At 39.4% G+C, this 17,572-nt stretch overlaps 1 protein-coding gene across 4 annotated transcripts in view; it reads left to right on the top strand.

Annotated features, from left to right (window-relative positions):
* Positions 1 to 17,572, top strand: part of LOC107590192 (zinc finger homeobox protein 4-like) — an 82,543-nt gene that overhangs the window by 36,280 nt on the left and 28,691 nt on the right. For all 4 annotated transcript variants that reach the window (XM_016278822.1, XM_016278824.1, XM_016278821.1 and 1 more), the window contains exon 4: positions 9,219 to 9,450. In XM_016278822.1, the coding sequence (XP_016134308.1) occupies positions 9,219 to 9,450 (232 nt within the window). The remainder of the gene's footprint in view (positions 1 to 9,218; positions 9,451 to 17,572) is intronic.

The following is a 17,572-nucleotide window of genomic DNA, read 5'->3' as shown; positions in this document are numbered from 1 at the left end:
ATAAGAAGCTATAGCAATATAAACGACAAGCCAAAACAAATTCATTTAGGCTAAAACGAAACTGAAACCAACGTTGGGTCTCTCATTTGACTCAAAATCAAATGTTTCCGTATTCGCGATGTATTTGAATGCCAAAATATGATTTATTATGTAGCCTCACTCGTGTTCCAATATCCACGTAAAACAAAATGTTTTGCATAACATCATGGTGGTATGGTGATAACGCTTAACGGCACAGACTTTACTACATATTTAAACTGAGCAGTGTGTTTTTTTCCATATGTTTGACTGACTATTTTATTATGATAATAAACGGGCTGCATTGTCAAGGTAGCAAAGCTTAACTGTGTGCGGCACCGGCGCAATCACTTGAATTTTTTCCTTCTAACAGTGGAAGCAACTACTCATTTTAGTCATAAAGATAATCGGAATTGTAAAAGGTTTGCCTTTATTTGTGTAGATTCACAATAAAAACAAATATTTGTGCCTTTGTAAAATAAGCCTTAAGAAAAATAGGATGCCGCTTTCTGCCGTCTGTTTCCTTTCACGCAGCACAAAAATGAACCGAAACTGCATACTAGGCTACTTGTTGTACAGTTTTTCTTTTGTTTTCTTAATTTATTATTTAAGTAAAAATTTATTTCTCGTATAGGCCTATTTATTATTATTATAATTATTTTATTATTATATTAAAATATTATTGTATTATTTATAGCCTAGCTTTATGATGTTTTTCTCCGCTCGCAGGTATGTGATATGATATGACCATGTGACTCCTCATATTCTGTTGTTTGCTGTTTTTTTGCGCATGTAAAATTAATCCCAGGGAAACAAATTTGAGTTTTTTTTTTCAACGGTTCACAGACACTTATCCTTTCTAATTTAATTCAATTCTAATTTAAAATAATCTTGTCGGTTAACGTTTAATAATCGGTTAATGAGCGTCGGTTAGGAAAAATAACCGAAATGAACATCCCTAGTGTGTGTATACTTTTATAATTGTTATTATTATTATCAGCTGTACATGATGTGCCTTTACTTATTTGTTGTTGTAGCCTATTTAGTTATTAATTTCCAGACTCTAGTGAGACATGTCACAAACGTCTTACTCAAAATAAAGTTGTGACTCTATTTGGAAAGAGTTTGTCCAGTAATTTGCAAACCTGGTTTTGTCTCAGCTAATTGAGAAGCCCAATTTTAGACTTTCCAATATTCCAAATTTTTTTTGTGATAGTGTGGCATGAAGATGATTGTGGAGCCTCTGGTCTTTTTCACCTTCTGATGGAGACAGGCAAAGCTTTTAAGGGTAATGGTAAGGTCAGTGGATTTAATGGGAGAGAAGTGTCCAGGCGACAGATTTTAAATCACCATAATATAAATACACCTCCATTTTCATAGGGAGTTTGCTTTCTTTTAAGGCAATTTGAGGAGTAGACGAACACTCGTGTCTGTCTTAGCGGTGGGGAAGGATTAGAGGAGTGAAGATTAAGGACTAGTTCTTAATCTTCCATATCAACTACAGAGGTGAGAGGTGATATGCAAATGGAATTTTTCCATTGCTCCTGCTTCATGTTTAAGTCCAGTGATTCTATAATATAGACAAGAGGTTCATTTATCTGGTTACCAATCAACAACAACAGGATGCCATCACCAGAGTCTTTGGATTTGTTTCAAAACCTACCAAGACAGCATTCTTGGACATTATAAATATGTAGTTCTGTCTACAGAGGCAGCTCACTATGTTGAAAACCTTTAAAATATGAGCATTATGACTTAAGGATTATTTTCGCTGTTGTATATTCAAGGTTCCTATTAACCCAGATTGTTCTTCTGCATTAGGACCTCCGTTTGAACTTCAACAGAGTATGTAAGTCCAGTGAACCAGTGGGAAGAGCGTGTGATTCAGGAATACCATTGCATGAACCCTGTAGTATCTTAAAGTTTTTCATTTATCTTAATGTTTCCTTCTGTCAAAGGAACATTATTGCAGGCCTAATGATATATGCCAGATCAACAACATTAGCACCACATGGAAATATTTCTCTCCACGCGTCCTCCTTCATCTGTTTAGCAAGGAATGTATGAAGCCATGGCATGATTGGTTCCCAAAGCCCTGTGCGCTGTTTGCTTTAATAGTGAGTTGACAGGAATTGGCGCTTACAGCGATCAATGAAATATTACAACGCGGATCAATCCACATATTAAAATGGTGGTAAAACACACACACTCAGACTTTGACATGATTAATACAAATGTAAATGCACATGAGAAGAAAAGCAATATTTCCAAAGAAACACACAGAAGTTCTTTTAGGACTTTCTGCAAACCGGCTGTCAATTTGTAGATTGATGTATTTTTAGTGGATTTCTGTTTGGACCACGCTTGGCTGGCCAACATTTACATGAACTGTTCCAAAGTCATGGCGCAGACTGCATCGACTTATTGAAGGCCTGATTGCGAACTGCAATATTTACAGTACATTGTAGCTCTGCAAAACCAGTGTCCTTGGGAAAATGGGGCGAATATGTCGCCCTGTCCGGTCCAGGCGCGATTACAGTAAATTAAAGGTTGTGGATGGACGCTACAGCAGTTGTGGGTTTAGTCGTTTTGGAGAGACCCTGGGGTGTGTCCCGCTCTCTTTACTGCGTCTCCACAAGCCACCTCAGACGAGAGTGTGCTGCTGAAAGACACATTGTGCTAATTCACTTATTTAACTTGGCATTCATTTGAAAGTATGATTATTATTATTATTATATGACCTAAGAAACTAACCATACAGCCATGCACTGGCGGAATGTCCTAAGCCATAATTACATATGATAAGCCAGACGGATTCGGAGGAAAAAATAAATAGGGGAGGTAATTTGGGGCTTTTTTGATGCATTCCTTGGGATTTGTTGAGGTAGAGGAGAGGGAAAGTAGAAAAGAGATGTTTTTTTGCTCTTGTTTTGTGCCTGTAGCGGAAAAGACAGTCTCTGAATGGAATGTAGGGGGCATACCTCTTGCACAAGAATTTCGCTCAGGTTGCCAACTTCTGTGGTACCCATGATATAACATTACATTTATGTCTCCGGGCCCAATAGTAGTTACTGGTAACATGTGTTTGGATGGTGTCAGCATTGATGGAATCGTATACCTGGCCGGTCTCCAAGTAAGGCTGGAATGTGTTTAAAATGCTTTGAGGAACAAAACAAGCTTTTGTTTATTTTCGTTCTTTTTCCTTTTTTTTTTATTTGTATTTTTTTATTTTTTGCTCTTTGGGTCCGGAAACTGGTGCCTCATCGAAAGAATACAAACAAGAATTGAAAAAAAGGTGGGAAGAAACAAAAAAATTGTGCTGATAGCCTTTATTAAAAAATGCTCAAGAACATTATTATTTTATGCGTGTTTTCTTTTTGTTGTATTTTTGTCCCCCCACTAATGACCTGGAAAAAAGGCGTTTGAATGCCCTAATTTGTTTTCGTTTAGGAACATATTTTTTAACCCTTCATTTTTTTATTTTCTTGTCTGAAGGAGTCTTGTCATCCTAGTAGAACGGAGTGAATAAACATCCAGTCTCAAACAGCCCTCATCCATATTCTGAATGCCACTAATGAGTCTGTTTTGTCACTGCAGGCAGTACAAATGAAACCAGTCTCCTACTGCAAACAGCAGACGGGCAGAAGGGAAGGCAACGAGAGGTGTTTTGTAATCATTGAAGTCAGCATAAATAAATAAGTCTCGTCAGGTTAGGGGAAAAACACGCTCCCTGGGAATTGGGGCCTAGTTTGGCAGGTGATGGGGAGTCCCTGGTGCTTTGATTTGCATTGTTTTGGCAGCACGGTACGATGGCGTCTTTGCTTTAGTCACCCAGCTCATGCCTGATTAGGTCCTGAGAGCCCAGAGAGAGCAATAAGTGGGTGTTCCTCCTCAGACCCCCGTGCCAGGGATCCCGTTCGGCTGGATGTGCTCTTTGGCATGCCAAGGGGCACGCGGGAACGATAAGTTAGCTAAAATGATTGAACCCAGTGGGGTTTTTGACTCTTGGTTGTTTGCCAAATGTTAATCTAGAACAATTACCCATCAAAGGCAAGAGCGCGGCGCTATATTGTCATAGTTAGCCTCTTCGCCACCCACAACAATAGCACTTGGAGCAGTTTCAGAGATTTTCTTAGCGCTTGACAGAACCACCGCGCAATTTATCCTCCAGCTTTCTGCTAAACCAAGTCGAGGTGAGAGAAACCAAAGTCTTATTCTTTTTATTTATTTATTTTAGTAATAAATAGGTCTTCTTTTCTTTGCTAGCAGCATCCTGACTTTTTGGTGGGCAGAATCTGCTATGGGATGCCACGAACATTTTGAACTTTGCAGGTAGTATATAACTGCTTTGTGAGTCTGGCAGTACTAAAAATGGTAAACTTAAACCTCATAAATCAGAAACCCCAGGCTCAAGTCTCTGAACAGCTTGCACCGGTGCCACAGGGGTCTATAAAAAAAGGGAAGAAAAATACTCGATTTCAATATAGGTCTTGAGCAAACAAAGCAGGAATGCTGATGTGAATAAATTAATATTTTCTAGAGTTACGCACTCTTTCGGCCTTTAAATGTTAGGCATGTCTGCTTGCATTGTATTTTATTAGGACCATAAAAATGGATACTCGGCTGCGATTGTGATTCAGAATAATTTAAGATGCGCGGTCAGCCTCGTTCACATGCAACACAAATCTATTTCATATTAGTATGAAAATATTAGTAATGGAGGCTGCTAAAAGGGTCTACAACTCAGGATTAGATGCATATAAATGCAATATGAGGATATGAATGTGACAATAGCTAGCCAATAGCCCTTGAGCAAATGCTTGTTTATTAGTGATAGTTATTCATCCTAATGAGGTTTAGTCATCATGCAGAGAAAACAAATTATATCGCTGTTTTTCCCAGAAACCATCTTAAGTCTAAATGGAACATTGTGTCTTTTGTTTCACTAACCGTACGACTACCTAAGATGAATTTATGATGCAAAGGTTCCATAGACATCTGGTTCTGAATGAGGAATTAGCTTGATCTCATTTTATTTTTTTATTTTTTTTGGGAAGGTTGAGCACATTCTCCTCTTAATTTCCAGACAGAAGAGGTCTAAACGGTTACATGTAGCAGTTGTCCTAAATTCGCAGGACCCTTCGAGAGGTTTATGTATCAATTCAGCCAGGTTCGAGTCTGTTTACAGGGAGGCAGTTCATACAAGTAGCCCTGCATGTCTTCGAAGGGCTTCCCTTTGGAAAGAAACAAAGATATCTGTAATTAATGACCCTGAATTTGTGCCAAAAAGGCTTTCCTCTGACAACTTCAACTTAATTAAAGCTTAAGACATTTCAATGGCCACAGAGAGCCCCTTACGGAGCGCGGCCCTGCAGACTCGTGAGAAAATTCTGCAGAGTTTATGAAAGAAAAGATGTGTGTTACCACTGGTACCATGACTCTAATCCCTGACAGTCCAAGAATCTGTTTTGTCAAAAGGGTTTTCTTTTAGCCGGCTCACACCTGCAGGCACGCCGGTACTTCCTTCAGGCTCGTAGAGGGCCGGTTTTGTGCTTTAGCGGAAGATCAGATAATGGAGGCCTCACTCTGCCTTTTGTTTTTATGCATTGTTCATTAGTCTGGGAGTACTGTAGGCACACTTGATATGCTTGGCTTGCCTGGGGAATGGGGAGGGAGGAGGGACTGTTTGTAGAACTGGGGGCTTTGTATGTGTGTTTGGTGGAGGTGAGGCCTACTATGTCTTTGCATGGTGCACTACTGCACAATTTTAATGCAAAACTTTAGCCCAAATTAAAGTGCATAATTGTCAGGCAGGGTTGAATGCGGGAGCCCTGCTGTTTGAAACACACTAGAGCTGAATAGAGCAATACGCAAAGCTGGACAGTTCGGATTTTTCATACAAAGCACTGTTTTAAATACTTTCTCTCTCCTTCTGTGTCTAGCCTCCGCTTGGAGTCTCTTGTCAGAATTCACAAGCTTAGGAAGCCCCACCAGCTCAGAGAGAGAGAGTGTGTGTGTGTGTGTGTGTGTGTGTGTGCGTGTGTGCGTGCGTGCGTGCGCGCGTGCGCGCGTGCTTGTCCCTAAAAAGACCAATCCAGTTTGGGTTTTGTTAGAGGCAGAGGGGGAAGGAGGCAATTCACCTTAATCGTACCAGTTGACCCACTGGAAGCCAGAACGGCAAGAAAAATAAAGCGTTTAGGTGCAGTTTAATAGCTATAAATAGTGGCGGAATTAGCATGAGAAAGTAGCCAGTATTTCCTCTTAATCTTTAGGAAAAGTTTAACACTTTTGTGTGTGAGCATATTACAGCTGGGTGATAGAACTAAATATACAGTTATTATTCTAAATTGCTAATCTGTATTTTTTAATTATTATTTAAAAAACATGTGACCCTGGACCACAAAACCAGTCATAAGTAGCACGGGTGTATTTGTAGCAATAGCCAAAAATACATTGTATGGGTCAAAATTATCGATTTTTCTTTTATGCCAAAAATCATTAGGATATTAAGTAAAGATCATGTTCCATGAAGATATTTTGTAAATTTCCTACCATAAATATATCAAAAATGTATTATCATTAGTAATATGCATTGCTAAGGACTTAATTTGGAAAAATTTAAAGGTGATTTTCTCAATATTTAGATTTTTTTTGCACCCTTATATTCCAGATTTTCAAATAGTTGTATCTCGGCCAAATATTGTCCTATCAATAACAAACATTACATCAATGGAAAGCTTATTTATTCGCTGGTAGCCCTTCGGGCAGACATCCTTCAGATTTTGGTAGCCCAAAGTGAATTTAAGTAGCCCGAATAATAATAAAAAAAAAATACATCTGCTGAACTTTACTGTGGACAAATCAGCATGATTAAAAAGTTCAGTGATCGCTTTTTTTCTTCAAATAACAAGTCAAGAGAGTAGGGGTGCAACGGATCACAAAACCCACGGCTCTGATCATATTGCATTATCATATCAGATTTTGAGTAACAGATCGGGTCATTTTGCAGATGAGCAAAAAATATGGTTCTTTATTATTTAAATAACAGAATACTTCTTTGATACCACAGCAAAAACTAGTAGCATATAGGGATGTAACGATTCACTCAACGCACGATGCGATTCATGATACTGATTTCACAGTACAATTTTCTCACAATTTTTCTTTTTAACAAAATTAGATTTAAGACAAATTATAAATGAAAATGCAGCACATTTTTTTGTGAAATTGAAATATGTCAAATAATAAAACTAACTTGAAATTTTAAAGCAAATCCCAAAACAAATAATTAAATATTACAAATAAAATAAATCTCGTCATATAAACAAATTAATGCTTTGGCTTTGCTTTTTCCATTTAAAATCAGAGGCAACCACTGCAACCACTACAAATGAGTGCGCACAGCTCCGAATGTGCGTGTAAAATAATTTACAGTTTAAAACACTTGAATGTTTAAATCGGTAAGTCTTAGAAACGCATGCAAACGATCAACTACGATCCGTTTTACCCCTACAAGCTAGTGAACAACGCAAATCAATGAAGGAATTTTATATCGTTCTTCAAGATAGCCCATTGGGCAGAGCGGTGATACATTTTGGTAGCCCGACTGGAAAACACAATAGCCCCGGGACGTCGGGCTAGCAATTTTGCCAGCCCTGAGATATATATATATATATATATACAGTACAATTTTCTCACAATTTTTCTTTTTAACAAAATTAGATTTAAGACAAATTATAAATGAAAATGCAGCACATTTTTTTGTGAAATTGAAATATGTCAAATAATAAAACTAACTTGAAATTTTAAAGCAAATCCCAAAACAAATAATTAAATATTACAAATAAAATAAATCTCGTCATATAAACAAATTAATGCTTTGGCTTTGCTTTTTCCATTTAAAATCAGAGGCAACCACTGCAACCACTACAAATGAGTGCGCACAGCTCCGAATGTGCGTGTAAAATAATTTACAGTTTAAAACACTTGAATGTTTAAATCGGTAAGTCTTAGAAACGCATGCAAACGATCAACTACGATCCGTTTTACCCCTACAAGCTAGTGAACAACGCAAATCAATGAAGGAATTTTATATCGTTCTTCAAGATAGCCCATTGGGCAGAGCGGTGATACATTTTGGTAGCCCGACTGGAAAACACAATAGCCCCGGGACGTCGGGCTAGCAATTTTGCCAGCCCTGAGATATATATATATATATATATATGATTAATAGAATTTAGCACATTTTTGCAATTGAAATTTAAAACATTTCTAAAATGTTAGAATGTGCCTTCAAAACATTAACAACATGGTGGCAGTAAAACCACTGTGCTATTCTCTCTCACACACACACACACACGCACATACACACACATACACATACAGTGGGGCCTGAGTAACAGGGGTCTTTGTGTCAGTGGAGAAGAGAGAGAGGGGCCACGCGGGGGTTTAGCTTCCACTCTCGTCTGCTAATGCACCACAGGCCTTTCATACGCCTCTCTATACACACACAAAGCAGCATGTGAATATTTAGACTACATAAACCTGAATTTGTGTGTGTGTGTCAGTATATATTTAAACTGTTTCACAGCCCTCCATAGGCCTTTATGAGCAGGATGGAAGCTGAGGTGCCTCTCTCTTACCGAATGAAGCCGCAGACCTGTGGTAGTTTTATAGCCAGGGCCTGGTAGATTTGTTTTCTTATCTTTATCGCTGCACAGATAGTAAATTACCACCACCAGATCCCATCTTCTTTCATCCCCTTATCCCTTTCTAAAGTTGCACAGTCCAGATTTAAAGTTAAGCTGGACTTTTTGTCGTGGTAAATTACTCGTATGTCCTGGATTACGCGATGCCAGGTGGAGACACGTTGGCTCGTCTCTCCCTCTGCACCCACTCCCTCATCTGTCTTTCCTCATCGGCCAGCCCCTCTAAAGCACTCGGCTTTGACAATCTCTCTTTGTTATCAGTATTTATGTTTGGGACAAAGCTGGAAGGAATGCATTTCATGTCAGGAGATTATTACGGGGGAAAGGAAGTATCTGTTTCATGTAGGTGCTGTCTCAGCCCGTGAAACAAACGACGGCTGTAATTTCATGTGAAGTGTATAGCCCCTAATGACTTTTTCCCCCTTCTCTCTTTTTCTCTCTCTCGCTTTCCCTCTCTTTCCATCTGTGCTCGCACCTCCTCCCCTCCTGCAGCACTTGCAAAAACAAGAGAGTGCATGTAACTTGGAGTCCTGCTACTACTACTGCGCGTTGTGTGACTACTCCAGCCGAGCCAAGCTGAACCTGCTGCAGCACCTCCGGTCGGTCAATCACCAGCAGAGCGAAGGCCTCCGCAAACTGCAGCTGCACCAGCAGGGCCTTCCTCCTGACGAAGACAACCTCGCTGATATTTTCTTCGTCAAGGACTGCCCTCCGATCGAATTGGGTGAGTGCACCATTTAGCCCACTCCCATGCCGCATACCTCCTCCCTCAAACCTGGAGCACCTCTTCTCCCAATGTAAAACATGCCAGCTGCCTAATCTCCTTAAAATGAACATGTTGTTCCCATTACGGACTGTCTTTTTATATCAGTACCACACTCGGCCCTGTACGCAGTGACATCTTTAGCAGGCATGCAGAAGGTTATGAAACTCTACCTTGGGAGGATCTCACAGTGAAATTCTTCCCCCTGGAGTGATCTTTAATTTCCTTTCTCATGACCAAAGCAATTTGGCTTTCATTTAAAAGTTTTGGAGCTGCCAGAAGCTAATAAGTGTAACAGGACTGTAAAACATTCAGAGACGCACACCCAAAAAAAAAAGATTAATAGTTTTATTTGAGAGCGATCTGTAATTTAAAACATAAGAGCGAGTCAGGGTCCATTGTATAATAATGCCCACGTTAATGTCGCACAACCAAATGAACGCTTAACTTGTTTTTGCTTTGCCTGACCTGGCCGAGGGAAACGACTAACACGTTTTCAATGGCATTCCAAAGCTGAATTAATCTCTGTTCCCCAAAGTGTCCTGTTTATATATGAACTCCAGAACCAGATGGGATTAAACGGAGAACCATATGTGAAACTTCAGCTCCAAAACTACCCATATTGGAAATAAACGAGTGTGTTTTACATTTGGCATTAATTATATCTGGTTCAAAGGTGCTTCGGAGTCTGGGTGCACCAAAGGACTAGTTAGATAAATCATTATTTTGCTTTTAGAAAGACAACTTACCTCTGTTGCGCACACACACACCCAGATAGCCTCACTTTTCTAACCTTCTGTCTTTGCATGTGAATATATTGATGTTACCATTATTTGTGCTTAAAGTTCCAGAAAAAAAAAAAACTATTGTATCCCACAGGCTGCTTTATTTTTGGACAGTAGCTAGTAAACACTGTATCATGTGTATTTATTTACAGCATATTCAAATTCAAAGGTTATTCCCAAGTCTCACCTTTCCCTCATAGTGTTTCCATCTATAGCTCATGGCTTTTATATTTACCCCAGTCCTTCAGAATGGCGCTAATGTGTATAAACTAACAGACTCATTCAGAATTTATGCTTGCCGTTTAATGACCGTAGTTTTTTTTTTCGCTTGTACAAACGTCAGACCAAGGAGACGAGGTGGGCGGACTGCAGACAGAGTACATTACGGAAAAGATAAGCCAGTTGTCGTTGTTTTTTGGTGCTGTAGGCGGACTCTAGAGCAGCTAATGTTTTGATTATACACAACTACACTTAGTTCAGTTAAAGAGTAACTAGCTTTAATAGGTTCGAGCCTCAAGCACAGCGTGTAGGGAGAGTTAGAGGGTGCTGTTTAACTTTTTTTTACAGCTCCAGATCTTAGTAGGAGAGAGATTATTCAAGTAGTTTAACCCCATAATCGTAATGTTTGAAGTGCTTTCAAACAGGCCCAACACAGGCAAGGTTAAGGGAAATGGATCGCTGGCACCAGATAAATCGCAACTTATTTTTGTTAATTGTTCCAACTGGCAAGTGTAAGCAGTAAATAAATAAATAAAAAGTTATCCAAATGCCAGCGCAGGAGGGAGGGGAAGATAAATTGGCAGGGCTTGGGGGAGTCTGCCCTCTCCGTGACACAGTGCCCACTGCGTTCTCAGGACCGGGCCGGGTGCCTGTGTGTATGTGATGGTAATAATTTGTGTCTTTGCTCCAGAGAAAAGGTCCTGGAGTAAGCAACATTTCAGCCCTTGCTGAATTACAGCTCTATGTTAAAGGGGGCCGGTAGGTTTTCATGGGTATAACTCCTTAGTTTAGCATTTTCTGGTCATTAGTCATTTTCATGAAGAGAGAGAGAGAAGAAAAAAAAGATTTATTTAACTGCTGACCTGTATCTTTCTTTTAAAAGCAGCTCCGTGGAAACTCGCCAAATAATTATAAAACCATTTGGGAATAAAGGTTAGAATGCCATTGACTTCATGTACATGTGATTGGATTTCGTTAAACAATTTTGATGCCATTTTTAAGACGTAATTAAGGGGAGATTTTGTGGCGCTTACGGTGGTTAAATAAAGGAGAAATGCATTAGTGCCAAAAGCCACACTCAGCAAACTACAGCCATGCTGTATCACAAGGGCCATATATCCCACATGCTTATTATTTAATTAGACTACAAAAGCATGCCGCAAAGGGTTTGTGCTTCAAACATTTACCAGCGTTGTTTTTGTTGATAAACGCAAAGCATTAAAACATGGCCTTGCACACAGTTTAGACTTGTGTTGCGTACGTCAGGGAGACAAGTCGATGTATATTCCGGTTTTAGCAGCACGATTGCTGCGGTGCGTGATAATGAATCCGACCTCTACAGGCCCAACGTACAAAATTAGCCGAACGAGACCAAGTATGGCAGATCTCTCACAGTGCAGTAACAGTAATAAACCCTCCTAAAGAGACTATATGAGCCCATCCTCCCTGAGAATCAGACTGCCAAGTCTCCCAGGGCGACTGTAATTCCCTGCGCTCGGGACCCAGAAGGCTCATCATTTACACAAGGTAAACATCATGAAGCTGAGAATTTGGAAAGGCAGTGGGGTTGTGTGGTTAAGCATGTTTTTGAAGTGGTGCCTCTCATTTGTAAATCACAGTGATCTGAGCGCCGTATATGTGGCCCCTGCAAACTCATATTTTACACAGATGTGCGATACGTAAGAATGTAAAAAACGCAACAGGGTTTTGTTTAATGATATTTACATAGATTATTTCCATTCTGGAATAACTACAGCTTGGAATTTTCTCATAAAGCCAAATCGATAGCTTAAATAAGGCTATTTGTATTAATATTTTATCTATTGTATGACTCTCTATTGCGTTATATTGCGTGATATTTCTATATAAATATTTAACACATTCATATTTGTGATAAAAAGGTTAAATAACAGCAACATAGTCTTTGTGTGTGTGTGTGTGTGAGTTCGCTTGCATTTTAGTCCTTAAAGAAAGATAAAAGAACAAAGCACTATAATTGTGTGCGTGTGGAGTGGGACCTATTTCTCTGCCTTGTAGCTTGGCCTGTAAAACGCCTGATGGGCTTGTTGATGCATAAAGGGCTTTTTGCATCCTTGGGTTGCTTCTCCATTTTGTCGTGGCTCTCAGAGAGGAGATGGGATCTTATGGAGGTAATTATTTCTGAGAGTCTCCCCCGCCACACTTACCCCCCTCCTTCCATGTGTATTAAAACTAGGCAAGAAGAGGAGACCTTTGTCTGGCAGGGGCTTAAACAAAAGGCCTAGCTGACTTTGGAGATGAACACGTCTTTAAATGCTGCTGCCGGATGGGAGCTGAGAGAGCCCCGCATGTCCCACTCTTTTGTTTCTTCTGAGTGATAATGCTTCAGGAGGTTTGCAACCAGGGCCAAATTACCACCAATGCAGTGAAAACCATTTTCATGACAGCTGTAGGCCAACAACATGCACTAATGGACATGCTCTCTGTTTCTTTCTGGTATAGATTGGCGTAAAAAAAGAAGAAAGAAAGACGTGTTTAGTTTTAGCCTGACGCAAGCGTGTATATGAAGAGGACTGCGTGCTTTGTTCGGTTACACTCTGAATGCTATCCTCAAAGCTGCTCTTTGTTTTCCCTGTGGTCGTATTCTCATCTGCCTGCATTTCAGCGCCATGACAAGATATTTTAACGGTTTAGGTTGTTTTATTTCTACTTAGAGGGCACACAAGCAATTATAACAGTTACTTTTCGAGATCACATCCCTAGACAGTGTTTCCAGGGTTTGTGGCCATAATTTGTAGCCATTACATAAACTGAAATGGGAAAGCAGTGAAGTGAAAGATATGACATACAGCCAAATCGGTCTCATCATTCTGTTAGCCATGGGTGATGTACTAATGCAAGGCCATCCATTTTCCCTTTGATTCCTTACACAAAGCAGGAGGCGCAGTGGTGGCCACATTCCACTGTGATTAGACGAAGACGGGCCAGGCTGCAGGATCACAAGCCTGCTGTGTTTTTTCACTCTCCTGCTATCGTACCTGAGGAAAGTTTTATAAAAACAAAAATCCCCAGAATGGTAGGCTACAGTAGATCAGTGAGATTATCAGTCATGTTTGTAAAAATTACCAAGTTTTTGCTGTAAAAGTCATTTATACAGTAAGCAGTGCCATCGCAATGATTGCAATGGAACACTTTTTCACAGAAAATAGGCCATCCCTCATGAAACACGATCTTCACCAAGAGAGGCTTTTTGTTAATAGTCATAAATTGTCTCAGGAGATCCATAGCCCGACCCCGATTTTATATTGCTGTATCATTAAATGGAGACAATACTCGATGCTCAAATTTTTTTTTTTCATGTCATAATAAGTCAGTTATGCGTATGTGTTATTATTTTTGCAAAGAGCAGTGATTTTACCAGAAATGCTCAAAACCATTTTTCAGATGGCAGGCACTCAAGATTGAGTCATTTCTGAATAATTCCGTCCAATGCTATCATAATTATTCTGCGGTTTCTGCGTGCAGAAAGTCCAAAATTATTTTCGAAAATAGCCAGTTAGTACTTTTGAAAAGACATGTTTTAGGACCAGCATCCCCGGTTGTTTTTCTTTCAACAAGATCCTCCTTCAGAAAGGAGTGATTCAAAAGCTAAATTGTTACCTTATGTTTTCACAGGCTGTTGTGGCCACTGACAGTTAAAATTAGCAGAAATTGCAATGATTATTCGCATTAACATACCTGACTTTAAACAATTACGCTTATTTAAAGTCAGAGGGATGTGTTCTTTGTATAGTAATGTATTATTTCACACCATAAGGATTTTTTTTTTACTTCATTAGTGTGACAGGTAGTAAACATCCAGGAATGTGATACCTTTAGAAAAGCATGACAGTTTCGATTTTCATATGCTTGAAAAAGTAGGTCCTCTTTTGTTCATGCCGAACAATGCTAATAAGCCCCGCATAGTGGGCAAGCGACTAAAGGCCGTGTTTTAATAAATGTACAGTACACATAGCCGCTAAAGGTGTTAGCTGACAGCCTACAGAGACTTGAGCTGGTCTTAATTCAAACAGGGAGAGGAAAATTGCTCCGCGGCTTCCTCATTGTGTGGTGACTCCACTGACACTAACCATAGGAGATAGTACAATGCTCTCTGTCACAGGGCATTAAGGGAAACAAGCCATTGTCAAAGCTTGGAGGACGTCACAAAGACAGGCAGCATAGAACTCTGATAAAGCAGCAATTAACTAATTGCCTCAAGCAGTACAACAGCAGACTAGTGTTATTATTAATGTGTGATAATACGGATGGATCTCTCACACACAGATACTTCCACTGGGTTACACTTGTGATGAGACTGCAATAGTGTGACGCGTGTGGCTGCACGTCCAACACCCTTGTCATTAGCTATCATCTCCGAGAGAGCGCTGGGCCCTGAATCCCTTCACTTCTGATTAGACGGCAGGCCATTGATGACTGAGGCGTCCAGGTGTCAGGGTAAAGTTAGTGACCCCGTCCTCCTCACTGCATCTTGCCTGCAAGTAATTAGTCCTGACTCCAACCATCAGCCCTCTTTTTCTCTTTCTCTTTCTCTTTCTCTTTCTCTTTCTCTTTCTCTTTCTCTTTCTCTCTCCTCCCCCTCCATCTCTTGCTGTCTCTCTGACCTTGCATGCTTTCTCTTATTCATTCATTTGAGATAAATTTGTTTGAGGGATGGGTGTAAAAAAATACAGTATACTCTTTAATTTTGTCTAAAGTCGGTAAGATTTTTTGATAAGTCTGTATTTAAAATACATTAAAATCAGTGATGTACAATTTAAAAACAGCTTTCTATTATAATATATTTTAAAATGTAATTTATTCAAGGTAATGCTGAATTTTTAGCAGCCATTACTCCAGTCTTCAGTGTCACACATTGAAGTCATTCTTATATGCTGATTTGGTGCTGAAAAAATGTAGCAATGTTGAAAACTGTTGCGCAGCTTAATATTTTTGTTGAAGCAGTGATATATTTTTGTCAGGATTCTTTGATCAATCAAACATTTAATAGAACAGCATTTGTTTTAAATGCAAATCTTTTGTAGCATTATGAAAAAATAAATCTTACTGACCACAAACTTTTTAATGGTATTATGTATAATAATAATAATGAACGTGTGGACATAATGAATAATACAGCATTTATTTTTGGTTAATGTTATTTTTAGAATTCATCAGTAATTTTTTTTAGACCTTTTCTAATATAAATTCACTATACAATATTAATTTCATAAGAAAAAAATTATAATGACTGTATAATGAACAAACATTTATTAACCCTGAACATGTTTTATTTTTAAATGAAGCTAGATTAATAAATGCAGTAACTAATGTTGTTCATTTTTAGGTCATGGTACCTAATGCATTATCTAATGTGCATATATATACTTACACTCACTGTTTTATTAACAGATTCATTTTCAGTCTCTTGGGTTCAGCGTAGATGGTGCATTGGTCTGTTTATCATCTTCTCTCTCTCCTCTGCTCCCTGTCTCTTTCTCTGATAGAGACTGCTTTCCTTGTTTCCCCCTCTCCTTTTCCCCATCCACCTCATCCATCACAACAAAGTATGGAATTGATAGCCGGTATTGATTATACATAGCAGTGCCTAATCGTGGCTAACCATAGGAAGCTTTGCAGATTTAGCCAGCATCGGCAAGGGCCAGTGATAATGCAGCTGGGAATTTAGACTTAATGCTGTCATCATGTTCTCTTACAGCGACTGACCACCGCATGTTAGACAGAGTCCCCTCTGGACTAAGGAAATGACTTAACGACAACATGAAATGCCGTTCGCAATGCATTTAACTCCTGTAATGTGACGCATTCCCTGAACATTCAGGAGGGAAATATTGTGAGTTATGGATGGAGTTAGGCTATGATGTTAGTGGTTATTGGTGATATTCTTGGTTAATATTATTTTTGTTTCTTCCTTCATAGCTTTGGTTACATTGGCAGGAAAAGAAAAGGTGAAGAAACTATTTTTTCTAAAGAACACAATGAATTATGTGAAATATTGTTTATTAAGAATGTAAATTGGCTGTGTTTTTTCACGTTGTCTTGAATGTTATTTCTTAATATGTTCACAGCAACACAAAAGGAATATTCAAACACGTCCATTTCAATCCAATTGCATAAATGCAAACGCTCACATTAGCCTGCTTTTTCCCATCTTTTTTTCCTCATGTCTGCTTCCTGCACTGATGAGTAACTCAATTTAATAGGCTGCCATTATGCAGGCAGATTGGGAAGTTGACTGGGAAGTGCTCCTAGCTATTGCTGCATTTGAACCCTGTTAATATATGCAAATTAAAAGGAGTCGGGCCTCAGGATTGGTCCTGTTTTAAATAAAACGTGAATCTGATCAAGGCAATCTGCAGATGGGGTGTTATCAGAGGGAGCCGAAGCAGCGGTTGATGATTCTTTGCCTGTATCTCTCTCTTCCATCATACTGCACTGCATTAAAGAGACATGATTCATCAAGCACAGGCACTAGTATTTTATGAAATTTCACTCTCTAGGTTAAAGGCTTTTTTCCTTAATCAGAAGACAGTGGGCTTGCTTAAGTAGAGTGCTCCACTCTGAGGTCATGCCGGATTTTCATTTAATTTGTTTGTGTGAAGTGGGGCATCCAGGGCAGGTGTGTATGAGCGTGTGTGTTCCCCATTATGTTTTACGGTGTACAAACTTTATGCACGCACCTATCAACAAACGTATCAACGGTGGAGTTTACTTTTAAGTAGGTGGAGCAGCTATTATTTCTGATGGGAATTTAATGCCGTACATACTCTTAGGAGACTCGCAGAAGCGACAATAGGTAGCGTTAAGTACTGTCATTGAGAAGGCCTGTTGATTGTTCATTGACTGTGTCTAGGTGTGCTGGAGTGCTTCTGTGGCATTTGCATGATACATGGGACAAAAAAACCCTGATGATTTAGAGCTCATTTATAGCTCTTCAGCCCTCACAATTACAACCAAGGATACCTGAAACAAGCATCCCCTCTAGGGCTCGACCATCTCCTTTGTGTGTAAGCATAGGGGTTAAAACGGCAGAAAAATGT

The sequence above is a fragment of the Sinocyclocheilus grahami genome, unplaced genomic scaffold (assembly GCF_001515645.1).
Source record: "Sinocyclocheilus grahami isolate Dianchi unplaced genomic scaffold, SAMN03320097.WGS_v1.1 scaffold126.1, whole genome shotgun sequence".
Classification (NCBI taxonomy): domain Eukaryota; kingdom Metazoa; phylum Chordata; class Actinopteri; order Cypriniformes; family Cyprinidae; genus Sinocyclocheilus; species Sinocyclocheilus grahami.
Note: the sequence above shows the minus strand (reverse complement) of the source record. Positions and strands in the feature narration are given on the sequence as shown.